This window comes from Nicotiana tabacum, chromosome 6 (assembly GCF_000715075.1).
Source record: "Nicotiana tabacum cultivar K326 chromosome 6, ASM71507v2, whole genome shotgun sequence".
In the NCBI taxonomy this organism is placed as follows: domain Eukaryota; kingdom Viridiplantae; phylum Streptophyta; class Magnoliopsida; order Solanales; family Solanaceae; genus Nicotiana; species Nicotiana tabacum.
Window position 1 is genome coordinate 32,840,567 of NC_134085.1, and position 14,188 is coordinate 32,854,754.

General features: G+C 36.4%; 2 protein-coding genes across 2 annotated transcripts; both read left to right on the forward strand.

Moving 5' to 3' along the window:
• Nucleotides 1-634: 634 nt before the first annotated feature.
• Nucleotides 635-8,597, forward strand: LOC107780708 (5'-adenylylsulfate reductase-like 5). The gene is made up of 4 exons (XM_075254669.1): nucleotides 635-1,176; nucleotides 6,518-6,699; nucleotides 7,032-7,156; nucleotides 7,543-8,597. The coding sequence occupies exons 1-4, from the start codon at nucleotides 1,018-1,020 to the stop codon at nucleotides 7,953-7,955; spliced, it is 879 nt and encodes a 292-aa protein (XP_075110770.1). The 5' UTR covers nucleotides 635-1,017; the 3' UTR covers nucleotides 7,956-8,597.
• A 3,072-nt stretch (nucleotides 8,598-11,669) lies between these two features.
• LOC107780707 (uncharacterized) lies at nucleotides 11,670-13,273 on the forward strand. The gene is made up of 2 exons (XM_016601282.2): nucleotides 11,670-12,681; nucleotides 12,895-13,273. The coding sequence occupies exons 1-2, from the start codon at nucleotides 11,908-11,910 to the stop codon at nucleotides 13,009-13,011; spliced, it is 891 nt and encodes a 296-aa protein (XP_016456768.1). The 5' UTR covers nucleotides 11,670-11,907; the 3' UTR covers nucleotides 13,012-13,273.
• Nucleotides 13,274-14,188: the final 915 nt, after the last annotated feature.

The window sequence follows — 14,188 nt, forward strand, 5'->3', positions numbered from 1 at the left end:
TAACTTATTTTCAATAGTAGAAGGGTAAATATGACCCTTCTCTGAAATTTTTATTAAGCCAATTATATGGAATTCAATCAACGTGCTTCTTTGAGATGCAATGATTATATGTTCTAACTATGTATTCCTTCTTTTTTTTACCAAATATGTAAAAGTAATTAGATTAAAATATCATTATCTTTAGCCAAATAAAAAATTATAGTCAAAATAATATTGTTTTAAATTTATTTTATACAGATTTTGGCACATTTAACTAGTTGGTGGACTTAAAACGATATATATAATGCCACATGGTCAAGAAAATTCATGTGACAGTGCTTGTGTCATATTCCCATAAATTATGCATCCACCATAAAAGGATGTGGTGCAATTGATGAGACTGTTCCTCCCTTAACTAAAGGTTTCGGGTTCGAGCCCTGAGTATGGAAAGATCCTTGGTAGAGAGCGTTTCCCTCAAATGGAGCCCTACGCAGCGCGAATTCGGATATAGTCGGGCTCCAATATGGGTACCGAACACCGAATGAGAAACCAAAAATAAATAAATTATGCATCTAGGGGTGGAGGCTATGAAATTGCCAAATTTAACGATGAACTAAATAAAAATTACCAAGTTAAGGGAGGTCGGACCTATTCTGCCTAAATAAAATGGAAACCCAAAAAACATCCTATCCATAAAAAAAATACAGCCCGTTCGAGCTGTAATAATCTAATTAGTTCAGTTAAATTAATAATAAAAATTAACATCCATGATCCGCCTAGCAAGTCAGAATTGAGAAATGCGTCATGAAGGTCCCTTCTGCTACTATTTATTATGGATGGATGGGAAATATAGAATCCATAGGCGAAGAACGACTTATAGATACCTCAAATAGATTTATACAATAGATATAAAGAGAGAAACATCCTTTTTTTCTGAAGAGAGAGAAACAGATAGGTTTGACGAAGAAATCAAAGGCCTATTTGTGTTGTTATCTTCCTTTTCCTTTGTGGAATTTTTGTATTTGAAGCTGTTGAAAAATGGAGGAATTGAGGAAAAGGGTTTGTGGAATAGTATTGTTCTTCTGCATTTGTTGTTTCATATCTTTTTCACCATGCGATGCGTCAGTACCTCCTCCATTCCTGTTAGCTCTTCGTTCTCAATGTCCTCTCTCTTTTTCTTTCCAATCCCCTCTTCAGGTCAGCTTATCATTTCTTGCTGGTTTAGATTTTTGGTATTTTTCTGTTGCAAATTTCTTGTGTGTGTATTTGGTGTTTCTTTCTGCCTTTTCCCTTTTATGCAATTTTTGGTTCTCTGTTGATTTTCGCAATTATGTGGGTTTTCTCTTGTTTTCTGCATTGATTTTTGGGTAATAACTCATAAAGCTTGAAACTTTTTAACTTAACAAACTGGGAAATATAGATTTAAGAAATTCTGAATTTATTTATGATAACAGTTTTTTTTCTCTTGAAAGTTATTTTAGAATTTTTTTTCATGTCACTTGATTCTTAATATGGTTATTTCTGTATGAAATTTTGTTTTTTTTAAACGTTTCTGTGGTGAGCATATTTACCTAAGTTTTATTCATTTCTCTCTGCCCTCAGGCACTTATCTTGGAAGATATATGTAGATACTAAGCCTGTCAAGAAAGGCTTAGGGTAGATCCTTATTATGTTTTGTCCTTCTTTCTAGATAGTAGGTGTTGCTAAAATCTTAAAGATGCATATGATCTCAACAAATGGTTAAAAAATCTAAGAGGGTTGTATTTTTAATTGCTAGTAATATCTTTGATTTCAAAAGTATTGTCAGGAAGTTTAAAAAGTTGGCGTTTTGTAAATCTGTTTTAGATTTTGGATGGAGACTTTCAACAGTTTGGCGGTGATAGTGCAACTGTGTCTTGCACTAAGTCTGTCACGACCCGTATTGCCCACCGTCGTGATCGTGATGGCGTCTAATATTGAACCCGCTAGGCAAGCCAACATTATTGATTATTCACCCTTTTTACCTTTATATTTAACAATTTACCAAATCAATGCAAGTATACAGCGGAATTAAAAGTACGGAAGGACATAATTTAACATTTAAGCTAATACCAATACGAATTCATAATAATAATCCACCCAGAACTGGTGTCACAATCTCACGGACTATCTAAGAATACTACAAATAGGATCTGAACAAAGAAAATACATGTCTGTCTCTGAAATAGGAAAGAACAGAAAGAAACAAGATAGGAAGGGGACGTCAAGGCCTGCGGACGCTTGCAGGACTACCTCGGGTCTCCGATGGACTGAAGGCAGCAACCCCTAGCTAAGGTTCATATGCTCCAGTACCGGGATCTGCACAAAAGAGTGCAGAGTGTAGTATCAGTACAACCGATCCTACTTACTGAGTAAGTGTCGAGCCTAACCTCGGCGAAGTAGTGACGATGCTAGGACACAACAAACAACATAACCTGCAGTTAAACAATATCTAACAGAATAACAGTAATAGAAGCTAATCAGAAGTAACAGGAAGGGGCAACATGCTTTGGGGGATAACAACATAAGGAAACACGGAAATAGCGGGATGAAACAATTAAGGCGCTTGAATCAATAGCAACAAGAAATCACAACAAGTAGGCAAAGAATGCACAGCATCACCCTTCGTGCTTTTACTCTCAATCCTCACTATGCAACCAATAAAGAAAATGTGCACGACATCACCCTTCGTGCTTTATCACTCTTCCTCACCAAATGGATATTAGAAATGTGCACGGCATCACCCTTCGTGCTTTATCTCTCTTCCTCACCATATGCATCAATATCAATATAAATGTGCACGGCATCACCTTTCGTGCTTTATCACTTTTTCCTCACCATATGCATAAGTGTGAATGTACACGGCATCACCTTTCGTGCTTTATCACTCTTTCCTCACCCAAACAATAGTAACAATCAACATCCCGGCAAGGGAATTAACAATAAGAATAAATACATCCCGGCAAGGGAATCAACAGTAAGAATTAAATACGTCCCGGCAAGGGAATCAGCTATAACCAATCTTGTTCCAACAATTAACTTCACAAATGAACCTCAACCAGAGCCAATGCTCAACAATAGACAAATACTACTAAAAATGATCATACGTCTTATTCAACATGGGTAATCAACAATTTAGGCATTTATAGTACTTATCAAGAATCACAACGATTACAATTTAAGACTCACAGGCATGCTTGACACCAACGTATAGATACTCGTCACCACACCTATACGTCGTACACTACACGAACACATAACAAATAAGACACAACACCTATTCCCTCAAGCTAAGGTTAGACCAAACACTTACCTCGATTTCACGGCCACAAATCAAGCCTCAACTATCGCTTTCCCTTTTGATTCCACTTCCAATTCAATTGTATCTAGCCAATATTAACTTATTAACATCAATAAATGCTAAAAAATCTCATACCCAATGCTTAATTAATAGCTTTCCCAACATTTTCCCCAAAAACCCAAAAATCGACCTTGGGTCCGCTTGGTCAAAACTCGAGGTTCGGACCAAAACCCGAATATCCATTCACCCTAAGCCCAAATATGCAACTAGTTTCGGAATCCGACCCCAAATCGAGGTCTAAATCCCTAAATTTGTAAAATCTCCAATTCTCCTAAAATACCTAATTTCTACCCTTGAAGAACAAGATTTTGGCCTAGAAATTTAATGGGTGTTGATGGAAAATGAAGGAAATGAGTTCAAGAACACATACCTATGATTTGGGGTTGAATTTGCTCTTCAAAAATCGCCTAAGGTCTGATTCTATGGAAGGAGATATGAAAATATGGCTTATTTCCCGTTCTGCCTCTGTTTTAAGTGTTGGGCGACAGTGTTCATCGTGTTCGCGTGAGCACTGTCGCGTTCGCGAAGAGCTGCCATTTGAGGACTTACGCGAATCGCGGGAAAAGCTACGCGTTCGCGAAGGCTTAGCCCAGCCCTGCCTCGCGTTCGCGATAAAGGGGTCGCGTTCGCGTAGGTTTCCCTAGGTTCCCTGACCAGCCCATCCTAAAGCTATGCGTTCGCGGTTGACCGGTCGTGTTCGCGTAGAGCAGTCCCCCCCAATGCTCCACGTTCGTGACCTTGGTCTCGCGTTCGCGTAGGGTAAAATCCTCCCCAGCCCAGCTTTCCCATCGCGAGAGTGACTACGCGGTCGCGAGAGTGACTACGCGATCGCGAAGCATAGTGCCACAGACACCAGCTATAGCAGCTATACCAGATTTTTCCAAGTCAAAAACACCCTGAAGCCTATCCGCAACTCACTCGAGCCCTCGGGGCTCCAAACCAAACATGCACACAACCCTAAAAACATCATACGGACTTACTCGTGCGATCAAATCGCCAAAATAACACCTTGAACTACGAGTTTAGCATCAAAATCAAAGAAAAATCTCAAGAACTTAAGTTTCAAATTTCACAACCGAGAGTCTGATTCACGTCATATGAATTCCGTTTCTTACCAAATTTTACAGGCACAACTTAATACCATATTAGACCTGTATCGGGCTTCAGAACCAAAATACGGGCCCGATACCATCAAATTCAAACATCTTTAAATTTCCAAAAACTTTTATAATTACAATTAAACAATTTCTTTCAAAAATTCATTTCTCGGGTTTGGGACCTCGGAATTCAATTCCGGGCATACGCCCAAGTCCCATATTTTTCTACAGACCCTCCGGGACCGTCAAATCACGGGTCCGGGTCCGTTTACCCAAAATGTTGACCGAAGTCAACTTAAATTCAATTTTAAAGGCAAAATTAGCATTTTCCTCAAATTTTCACATAAAAGCGTTCTAGATATATGCCCGGACTGCGCACGCAAATCGAGCTGAGACAAGAGGAGGTTTTCAAGGCCTCGGAACACAGAATTGACTTTTAAAACAAGTGATGACCTTTTGGGTCATCACAAAGTCACTGATGTTAGAACTTAGAATGGTTCCATGGGTGGTGTGGGGGGGGGGGTTGGGGTTGGGGGGACATGATTGGAATTTGAAATAGAAGGTACACAGGAAACACCAGTTTATAGTTTATTAGTCAACATCTGGAAGCTTGAATCTCATACTAGATTTTAAGCATCCAGCATTGACCGTTAACTAGGATTATGCTGCTCCAGTGATTGGCAAATGCTCTCCATGATTATTCATGAATAGCCTTCTTATGAAACCAAGTTCCAACATCTTGGTTTCTCCTTTGACCGTCAACCTCTATAAATCTCTGGGGGATCTGTTAATGGATTATTTCTGCATACAACTAGCGTATTCTCTTGCTGCTGAAATTTGAAAAGCCAGATGTTTAATTGATGTTGTTTACCCTAATATCATACTGTATCTTTGCCATACTGAATTAAAATGACATACCATAAAGTTGATACTAATTTTTGATTTTGACAATTATATAAGAAGTAGCTGGTAAGAATGTCAGAGTCTCGTTTCACATCTCAATTGAACTGTTCTTTGAGAAGTTTTCCCAACCCCTCTGCCCTTCCTGTGGTCACACTTTTAGCAAACTAGCTGTCCCTTAACTCATTGGTGGTAGTCTTCTTCTTGTCAATTCTTCTTGAATAATCAGGTAGGTTGGATCAGTCCCTTGTTTGTCTTGCACCATCATCTGAAAAAATTTCTGATATTCATTGCAAGAATGAAGTTTGACTCTATAGGCTATCAATGCAATGATAAAACTCTGAGCTTCAACCATTTAAACTTGTTCAGAAAAATTTGCACATACCTGGGTTTCTCTATCCAGACACTATTTGATCCCTGGGGAAAACTTTAACTTTATTGTTTTATGGGCATGAGTTTTACTTTTTGTTTGCTCAATCAAGCACTAAGATTGTGCTGGTCAATACAAAAGGATCTGCCATTACAAGAGTATCAGTTTAGTATAGAGCTAATAATGTCTTTCAATCTACGTTCATCGTACCTTTTACACCAGCGAGCTAAGTAATAAGTCATTTTTATTTTAAATCTCTAAAGCTATACTTCTACCCTCGAAGCGCACTGGTTTGTTTCAGTCTGGATTCTTGGTTTGATTCCTTAAATTTCCAAAGATAATTGGCGCAGTTAATGTGTATTGCACAAGTGAGGTGATCATTTTAATCCAGTAAAAATGACAGATTAATACTCGTGTATTTTAAGGTTGAAATACCTTGAATTTCACATGGACTTTTCACACATTGCACATGAAATATGTGGGCAACACGTTCTCTCTTGCAGCCCCTTGCTGCGCAGAGTAGAATAATTGATGCATCTAAATGTACTGATCAGAAAGGAAAAAGAACATCTTAGTGTGCTTGCAACTGATTCTGTAAAGTTGTCACATTCTTTGAATTGATTCATTGTCTTCATTGGAGTTATTATTATTGGATTTCAACGTAGAAAATGAGCCTATGGTTATCTTGCTCAAGTTTGAATGTTCGCCTTAATGTTTCAATGGTTCTCTTTTAAGTTTTCCTCTAGTACAGTGATTAAATACGTACTCCTTTCATGTCTTTGTCACTTTAAGGTTAGTGGAGACTTCATTGACAGAGCCCTGACCTCCAGGCAATGGAGTACATATACTTCAGCGTTGTTCTATGCTTCCTGGTGCCCGTTCTCAAGGAGAATTCATTTCATGTTTGAAGCCTTAAGTTCTATGTATCCTCAAATTGAACACCTAGCCATTGAGCAATCTTCAGCCATGCCGAGGTGAGAGAATACTCTTCTTTGTCAAAAAGAAAGCGTGCTGTCATAATTGCTGGAATGGAGTATGATTGTGAAATCTTTGCTTCTGATATGATGGGAATCTTGTGGTTTCACTGCTAAATCTGCTGGGGGTAGTGTGTCTGGAGAAGCATTTATTTCTTTTAAAGACGAGGAATGAAGTTTCCTCTTTTTCAATAACATGAAAATATTCAAAACAGGCCAACACAGGGAAACACTTAAGTTTTCCAAGAACAAAATCATTCATGGATGGATAGTGGTACATATTTGCAATTTCTTTTATTAACTAAACTGCTTTTTAATGATCCATGTTGCAGCTTGTTCTCAAGATATGGCATACATAGCATGCCTGCGATACTAATTTTTAACCAAACGTCAAGGATGTGGTTTCATGATTCCAAAGATCTTGATTCACTTTCAAAATTTTACCGGAGAACTACAGGTACTTGTCTTAAATAAGCAAAAATTAGTATCGGGGTTTTGGGCCAAATTGGGGTTAGTTATAGTTAAGGCTTATCCGTATAAGTCATACACGCTTGAATCTAGGTAGAATAAAATTTCCTCATATTTAGGAGAAGTGAAAATCTTTTCCCTCTCTCAACTAATTGCCAGAAAACTTTATAAAGGAGTAATTAATTTTGGCATGTAGATATGATTCTGAGAACCAATGTATGTTCTCCAAGATATAGATTAAGAGGAATTTTGGGGTCCAAGGAGATCAGTTAATAGCTTCTTTTCGCCATGTCTACTGAAGTGAAAATCTTCTATAGCTGCTTCTTTGACCTGCCTACCACGTCTAATTTCCTCTTCTGGTTGTCTTGAATGCAGGACTTGAACCAATTCAGTTTGTTGATGTTGATCAATCTGGTGTGTTAAGGAAAAAAAGATTTGCAACGGAGTCCAAGCTCTCCTTGCCGCTCAATGAAATGTTAAGTCGAGAACCTTACTTGTCATTTGCTGTAGCATTCCTTTGTTTAAGAGTAATATGGATTGTTGCCCAAAGACTCATGTACCATATCAAAGCTTTTTGGACGAGGTACAGACCCAATCCAAATTTAGACATCTTCGGTGAAACTGGCCAAATCTTGAGGCGGATTGTTCAGACGATAGATATGAAGGGGCTTTGGACAAAGCTAAGACAATGCAAGATCAGGAACTTGCACCATGGTGCAAGGAGTGCACGCGTGTGGGCTTCATCTTTGGCTTCTGTCTCCCTAGGTGAATCATCAACTTCTAGATAGTCGCGCTTAGAAAGATCTCTGACTGTGTATATAGTTGCTGTGAGGAGGGGTTGGAATTCTGAGGTTACTAAAAAGAAAACCTCCCCGGTTTGAAGTAAAGCGAAGGGAGATAGAGAAGCCAAAAGGAGACCTGGACGTTTAATGAGAATCTATAGATCATGCTGGTCTTCCCCTTTAATTTGTGTCCTGTGGTGTTTGTCAGTAAGAGTATGCATCCTTTATAGATTTTCTGCTGTTTAACTTGTGGACCGAGGCATCCAGGGCTACGGAAGAATGGCTAGTAAGAAGGTTAGAGTGTAAATCTTGCTTACAGCATTTGCAAATCGTGTTCTACTTAAATGCACAATGGAACCAGTTGTTGTTGTAAGTCTATGAAACGGGATTTGTGGGGTTGGAATAGAAGAAAAATGGTGAATATCAATCGTGGCATTGGAGATTTCTCTTGTAAAATAGACAGCAAAAAATGGTTTGATCCCAACCCCTTGTGTATTAGTAGTGAAGACTCATGATATAGAATTAGTTTTTCGTTGCTACTTCGTGTCATCGTGTGTGTGACAGAAGATGAAACATATTTGTTGTCTGCGACTTTGTATGACACACTATGAAATGATTACTTTGCTAATCCAGAAGGTGACTTTTGTGGATAAGCTCAACTATATGTTTCTTTTTTTGGGTAAAAGAGAAAGAAAAAAAAACAGACGTTGACCTTGAATAAATCAATACTTAAATTTAATTTCTTCAAAGAGCTTAATGCTCTGACTTCTCATCCACTCCACTATGTGGGCATATTTTAATCAACTTGCTCCTCTGTTCCAAATTGATTCATGGCGTAATCGAATTGTATGGTGCAATACTCTTTTCAAATGCTGTCAAAAAAAGCTTCAGAAATAAATGGTTCATATTTTATCGTGGTCATTTGGTTCACCGGTTTACCAAAAAATCTTTGGTTACTCTTATTTATTGGCTCGATTATATTGGAAAATGTCGCAATCTTGCTTTGAATCTCCTCATGCCTCATAGTTTGATTGTGATAGAGATGTGTTAAACCGAATAATAGAAACATAAAAAAAAATTGGAGACTATGAACAGATGTCTTTTATTTCAAAGTAATATTAGCTCAATTTCTTAGAACTTTGAATAGATAAAGCCAACTGAATAATATAAAAAGGTTGAGTTAGAGAAAAAAGACATTCTATCACTGAAGCTAAAATAGATCATGGAAGTCTAAGATTTAAATCCCAACATCGTAAAGAAAAAGATTAAGGTGATTTTTATAGAAAAAAATAGGCATTTCATATTTTAGTCAATATTTTTTGTTTCTCCATCTGGTGTTCGATATTAGCATTGGACTCCATTAATTCGAATTCGCACCGCGGAGAACCCAATAGTGAGGGACACATTAAAACATAAATATGACGGAACACCAGCAGCAGTAGAAGTTTTAGAAGAAAAGCTCTCTGCGCAAGAATTTTAATGCATGTTGGGCAAAATTTTCCTTAACATCATATGGTGATCATTGTAGATGGAAAATCTGGTGATCGCTAGAATTTCCTATGCTTCAAAATTGTGGCGATCAACATGCTTAAAATTCTGGCGCGAAGCTATTTCCCAAAATGTTGCTTAACGAGGTCAATATATAAACTATAATTTAGAAAAAGTCTATCCAGTATAATTTCTTGAACAATCACTGTTAAGATTTTTTTTCAATTTCAAGACTCAAACTCAAAATATTTATTAAAAATATAGAGATCTTACTGGTATTTTAATTAATATAACTAAAAGCTAGCCGAAATATTACCGTTTCAAAGAAAAATGTAAGAGAAATGAAAAAGAAATATAAAAGTTAGTTCATAGAGACTTTTCTGTGGTTTTTTCTGGCAAGAGGGAGATCCTCAATCGCTACAATCTTTGTCACAGCCTTTGCCCTTTAAGTGAGTACTTTGTGGTGAGCACTTTGTGCGCACTAGTAAACTCCCCGTATGCAATAGCCTACAAACCACACAAAAAATGTAAATCATACTACACTAGCCTTGTGCGATATGCTCAACCCAAAAAATATTGAAGGGGATTCGATCTCACGTCAATCTGACCACCTTCCAAACCAACTAGGCAACTGAAGGGTTGAGACTTTTCTGTGTTATCACTTTTTCATCTTCATGAAAATCCCTTTCACCTTCCAATCAATTAGGTAGAAATTGCTATAAGGTGGTCCAATGCACAGTAGCCATGCGTCACTGAACGTTCTCTTTAGCCTTAGCTCCACGTTTATTAGCTGGCCACCTTTCACTTAATGTCCCTTTGCTAGCTCTTGTAAGAAAGAATATGCAACCATCTTGATTTGGACCTGTTTGTAAGATGACACAAAGGATTCTAGCAGTTTCTTTTGAGTGCAATGGGATTAATTTCATATTGTTATAAATATAATTAATTGTGGATGTCCACTATTGCTCCTAAAGCTTTCTAAAGAAATTTGTAATCAAGTAATTCTATTTCATTTTTTTTTATTACGAAGAGTATTGTTACTTCATTTATCTCAATTTATGCAATATATTTTTTTTAAAATATATTCTAAACAATAATATTTTTTATATATTGAAATATAATTTTATCATAAAATATTTATTTTATTTTTAATGAGATAATTTATAACCATATAAATATTTATGACTTGTTTCAGATCAGAAACTTCAAAGCTTTTTTTTTCTTTCTTTCTTTCTTAAATTCTACATCTCATCAAATAAGATCGCGTAAAATGGGACTGAGAGAGTATTTTCTATTAGCACAATTATCGATTAATTCACCCACTAAAACTTAAGTCGGTGCAAATAAATCACCTAACATTTGTTGTCTCTGCTAAACTTAATTTTGGTCTCTCATAATTTTACCTGTTTTATTTGCTGGGATCGCTAGGCCAAAATATAAATTTCTTTCATTTTTTGTTGAAACTTAAAAAGGAATAATATTACTCAATCTATTTAAATTTATAAGATATATTTTTTTATTAGTCCGTTTCAAAAAAATTATAATTTTATATTTAAAAATAGTTCGACTTTAAATTTTTTATTTACCCTTAATAAAGAAGCCATTATGACCTTACAAATATTATGACCCACAAAATCTTTATCCTTTTACTAATTCAGATAAAGAAATGGAAGGAGTATAAATTTAAATGAAGATAGGCCAGGGCCCCTTTGTATATAAATGTTGAGGCTTTAGGGTCACCTTATTTCCTAGGGTATTTAAGGCAGTCAAAGTACCTAATAATGGACACTTGTATAGAGTTGAATCTTCAACTTTCATTGGAGAGAGGGGGCTGGGTTTGGAGCAGAGAAAGACTTGAAACTTGTTTTACTTTGTCAAGTTTAGACTTATATATTCCAAGAAAACTCCAGCAAGAAACTGCATTTTTTTTTTCATTTTTCCCTTAAATAAATAAGGAAAATGATAAATGTTAAAAGTATGGAACTCCTAAAATTTGCCATTTTGGAGCTCAAAACCACCTTTATCTTCCTCTCCGAACATTAGACAAGAAGGAATTCAACTAAAGGACTTTGAGAGGCATTATTTTAGTCCAAAGTTGGTGAATACTATGGTTCAATTTTATCCAAAGTGACATTAAAGTAATCAAATTATAATAAAATAGTTCATTTAAATATTGAAAAAATATCCAGTAGTCCAACTAAAGGGGGCTTCTCTCTATGTGGACCATCCCTTAGTTTGTCACAGTGTAGCTTGAAGGATAAGCTTCCACCTACATGACCAACAAGACACCACCCTCAACATCTCATAGCAATTCCACACTAATTAAACTTCATGAAAGCCACCACTCTTTCTTGACTCCAATAATTCATCACCAAAGAATTAGATCTCCATAACTAATACTCGTATAAATACAAATTTTTATTTCAACCCCACTATTCCTACCCCTTTTCTTTTCACGTGAACAACAGAAATGGATCTTGAAGAGTGGGAGGTTCTTCCTGAGGATGGGTTTCTTCAAATCCATGATGATGGTGGCAACAAGATTTTCTCAAGAAAATTTATTTCTGATTCCAATAGAGTTTTCCATGATTACTTTAGTTGTTCAACTCCAAATCCTTGTCAATTTGTCGACTCAACAGTCCACCCTAGAGTGCCAAAACAACTTATCCCACTCTCAATTCAACTAAAGCCAAGAATCCAGAAAACACATGATGATAATGATGATGATGATGATGATGATGAGGTTTCTAAAGAAGTCATCACTACTCAAGTTCCTTTTGAGATCAACATATTACCATCAACCATTTCTGAAAAGATCAAAGCTCCAGCAGCTATGATGGAAACAGATCAAGTACTGTCACAAGTTTTCTTCAAGAAAATGAAGGATACTGAAAGTAGACTTACACGAGACATGAAAGTAGAGTCACCCAAGTCAAGTAACAAGACCTTTGTGCCACAAATTGATCAAGAGTACCCTTTTCCATTTGAGGAGAAAAGTGAAGTTATTGAAATTGACAAAGATATAGTGATCAAGAAAATGGAGATGGAAGCTGAGATAATTCATGAAGATAACAGAGGTGGATTAAACCTATTGAACTGGAGCTTGACTGGGATTGGTGCTATTTGCTCATTTGGGGTTGCTGCTGCTGCTACCATTTGCATCAGCTTCATTGGTAATCGCCAAAAACATAAGCAAAATCAGCAGAATCAGATGCTTCGGTTCCAGATCTTTTCTGATGATAAGGTGAGACAAATTTTGACAGTCAATGTTGACAGAATTTTTTAAGTCAAATCACATTTCATTTTGATTTCATTTTGATAACAGAATTTTTTTTTTAAATATCAACTATTTTGGAACGAGTTTAGTTTGCGAAATGGAAAATAATATAAAGATAAGGTGTTACTATTGATTTTGATTGTTGATCTAATCTAAATAATATGTTATGTGCGGTTGCAGAGGATGAAGCAAGTAGTTCGCCACGCAAGCAAATTGAATGAAGCAATATCAGCAACGAGAGGAGTTCCTATAAGCAGAGCACAAATCACAGTTGGAGGATACTATGATGCTGTCTGAATCAATAAATATCCAGTAATGACTTAGTCAGCCTCCGGCGTCATTGTTATGTTCAAGTAGATCCTAGTATTTTATAAATATAGGATCATTATAAATGTTGTACAGATATATGTTGGATTTCCTATATTCCATGAGCTTAGTAAGGTCAGTTATTCTAAAAAAAAAGACAGGAGTTTGGTAATGTGTGATGTTTGGTTATGTGTGTAAGGGGTCGTTTGGTAGGAGGTATTAGAAAAAATAATGCAAGCATTAGCTTTATGCATTATTAATACCCTGTTTGATATATTTTTTCAACTTGTGTATAACTAATACTTGTATTAGTTATACATCATACTTGGCATTATCCTATGCATAAGTAATGCATAGAAAACCATGGCATTAGTAATACCAAGGCTTTAATGCATGCATTTAAAATTATCCTTAAAGTCCCTTAAAGCTACAGAATATGGAGAGCATTTTTATAAGCAACTATTTTTCTTAAAAATTATGCAATGCATTATAATTTTAATACACCACACCAAACAGTAGATAAGAAATAATATTTGCATAACTAATGCTTGCACTACTAACTCATGCATTATTAATCCATGCATTACTAATACACCTTATTCCGCATTATTCTTATACACCCTACCAAACAACCCCTAGTGTTGTATATGCAATTAACTTCTGGATGATATGATACATTTGGGAAAGGGGGACATAAGCTCTGTGACTAGATGTCAAATAATGCTGAAAACAAAAAAGACTTCTACTCAGACTACTAGCTAAAGAAACATCTCAAGGTGGCTCAGATTGTATCTTAGAAGCTTTAATTTGTCTGATTCTACAAGAACCCATTTCTCATCTATCCAGTTGAAGCAGCCCTCTTATTTGTCATGGTAATCCAGAAAAGTCTGAAATACTATATGCCGCAGATGGATATGACTTATGGACGCTAGTCTATCTGCGACTTTGTTCCCTTTCCTGTCGCAATGCTTAATCATTGCTCCTTTTTCGCTCACAATCTGCTTGATTTTGTCCGCGGTTTGAAGTAGCCTCTATGGTGTACTTGATTCCTCATTGACAGCAGACACAAACACCTTCAAATCAGCTTCAGCCACTATTGTAATCAATCCTCTTGTTATGCAATGATGTAACTAGGGGTGACAATTTGAGCCCAAACTTATTCAACCCG

Coding starts and splice junctions, on each gene's coding strand:
- LOC107780708 (XM_075254669.1), top strand. CDS start 1,018: ATGGAGGAATTGAGGAAAAGGGTTTGTGGAATAGTATTGTTCTTCTGC. Junction 6,700..7,031: donor CAATCTTCAGCCATGCCGAG/GTGAGAGAATAC, acceptor TCCATGTTGCAG/CTTGTTCTCAAGATATGGCA. Junction 7,157..7,542: donor ATTTTACCGGAGAACTACAG/GTACTTGTCTTA, acceptor TCTTGAATGCAG/GACTTGAACCAATTCAGTTT.
- LOC107780707 (XM_016601282.2), top strand. CDS start 11,908: ATGGATCTTGAAGAGTGGGAGGTTCTTCCTGAGGATGGGTTTCTTCAA. Junction 12,682..12,894: donor AGATCTTTTCTGATGATAAG/GTGAGACAAATT, acceptor GTGCGGTTGCAG/AGGATGAAGCAAGTAGTTCG.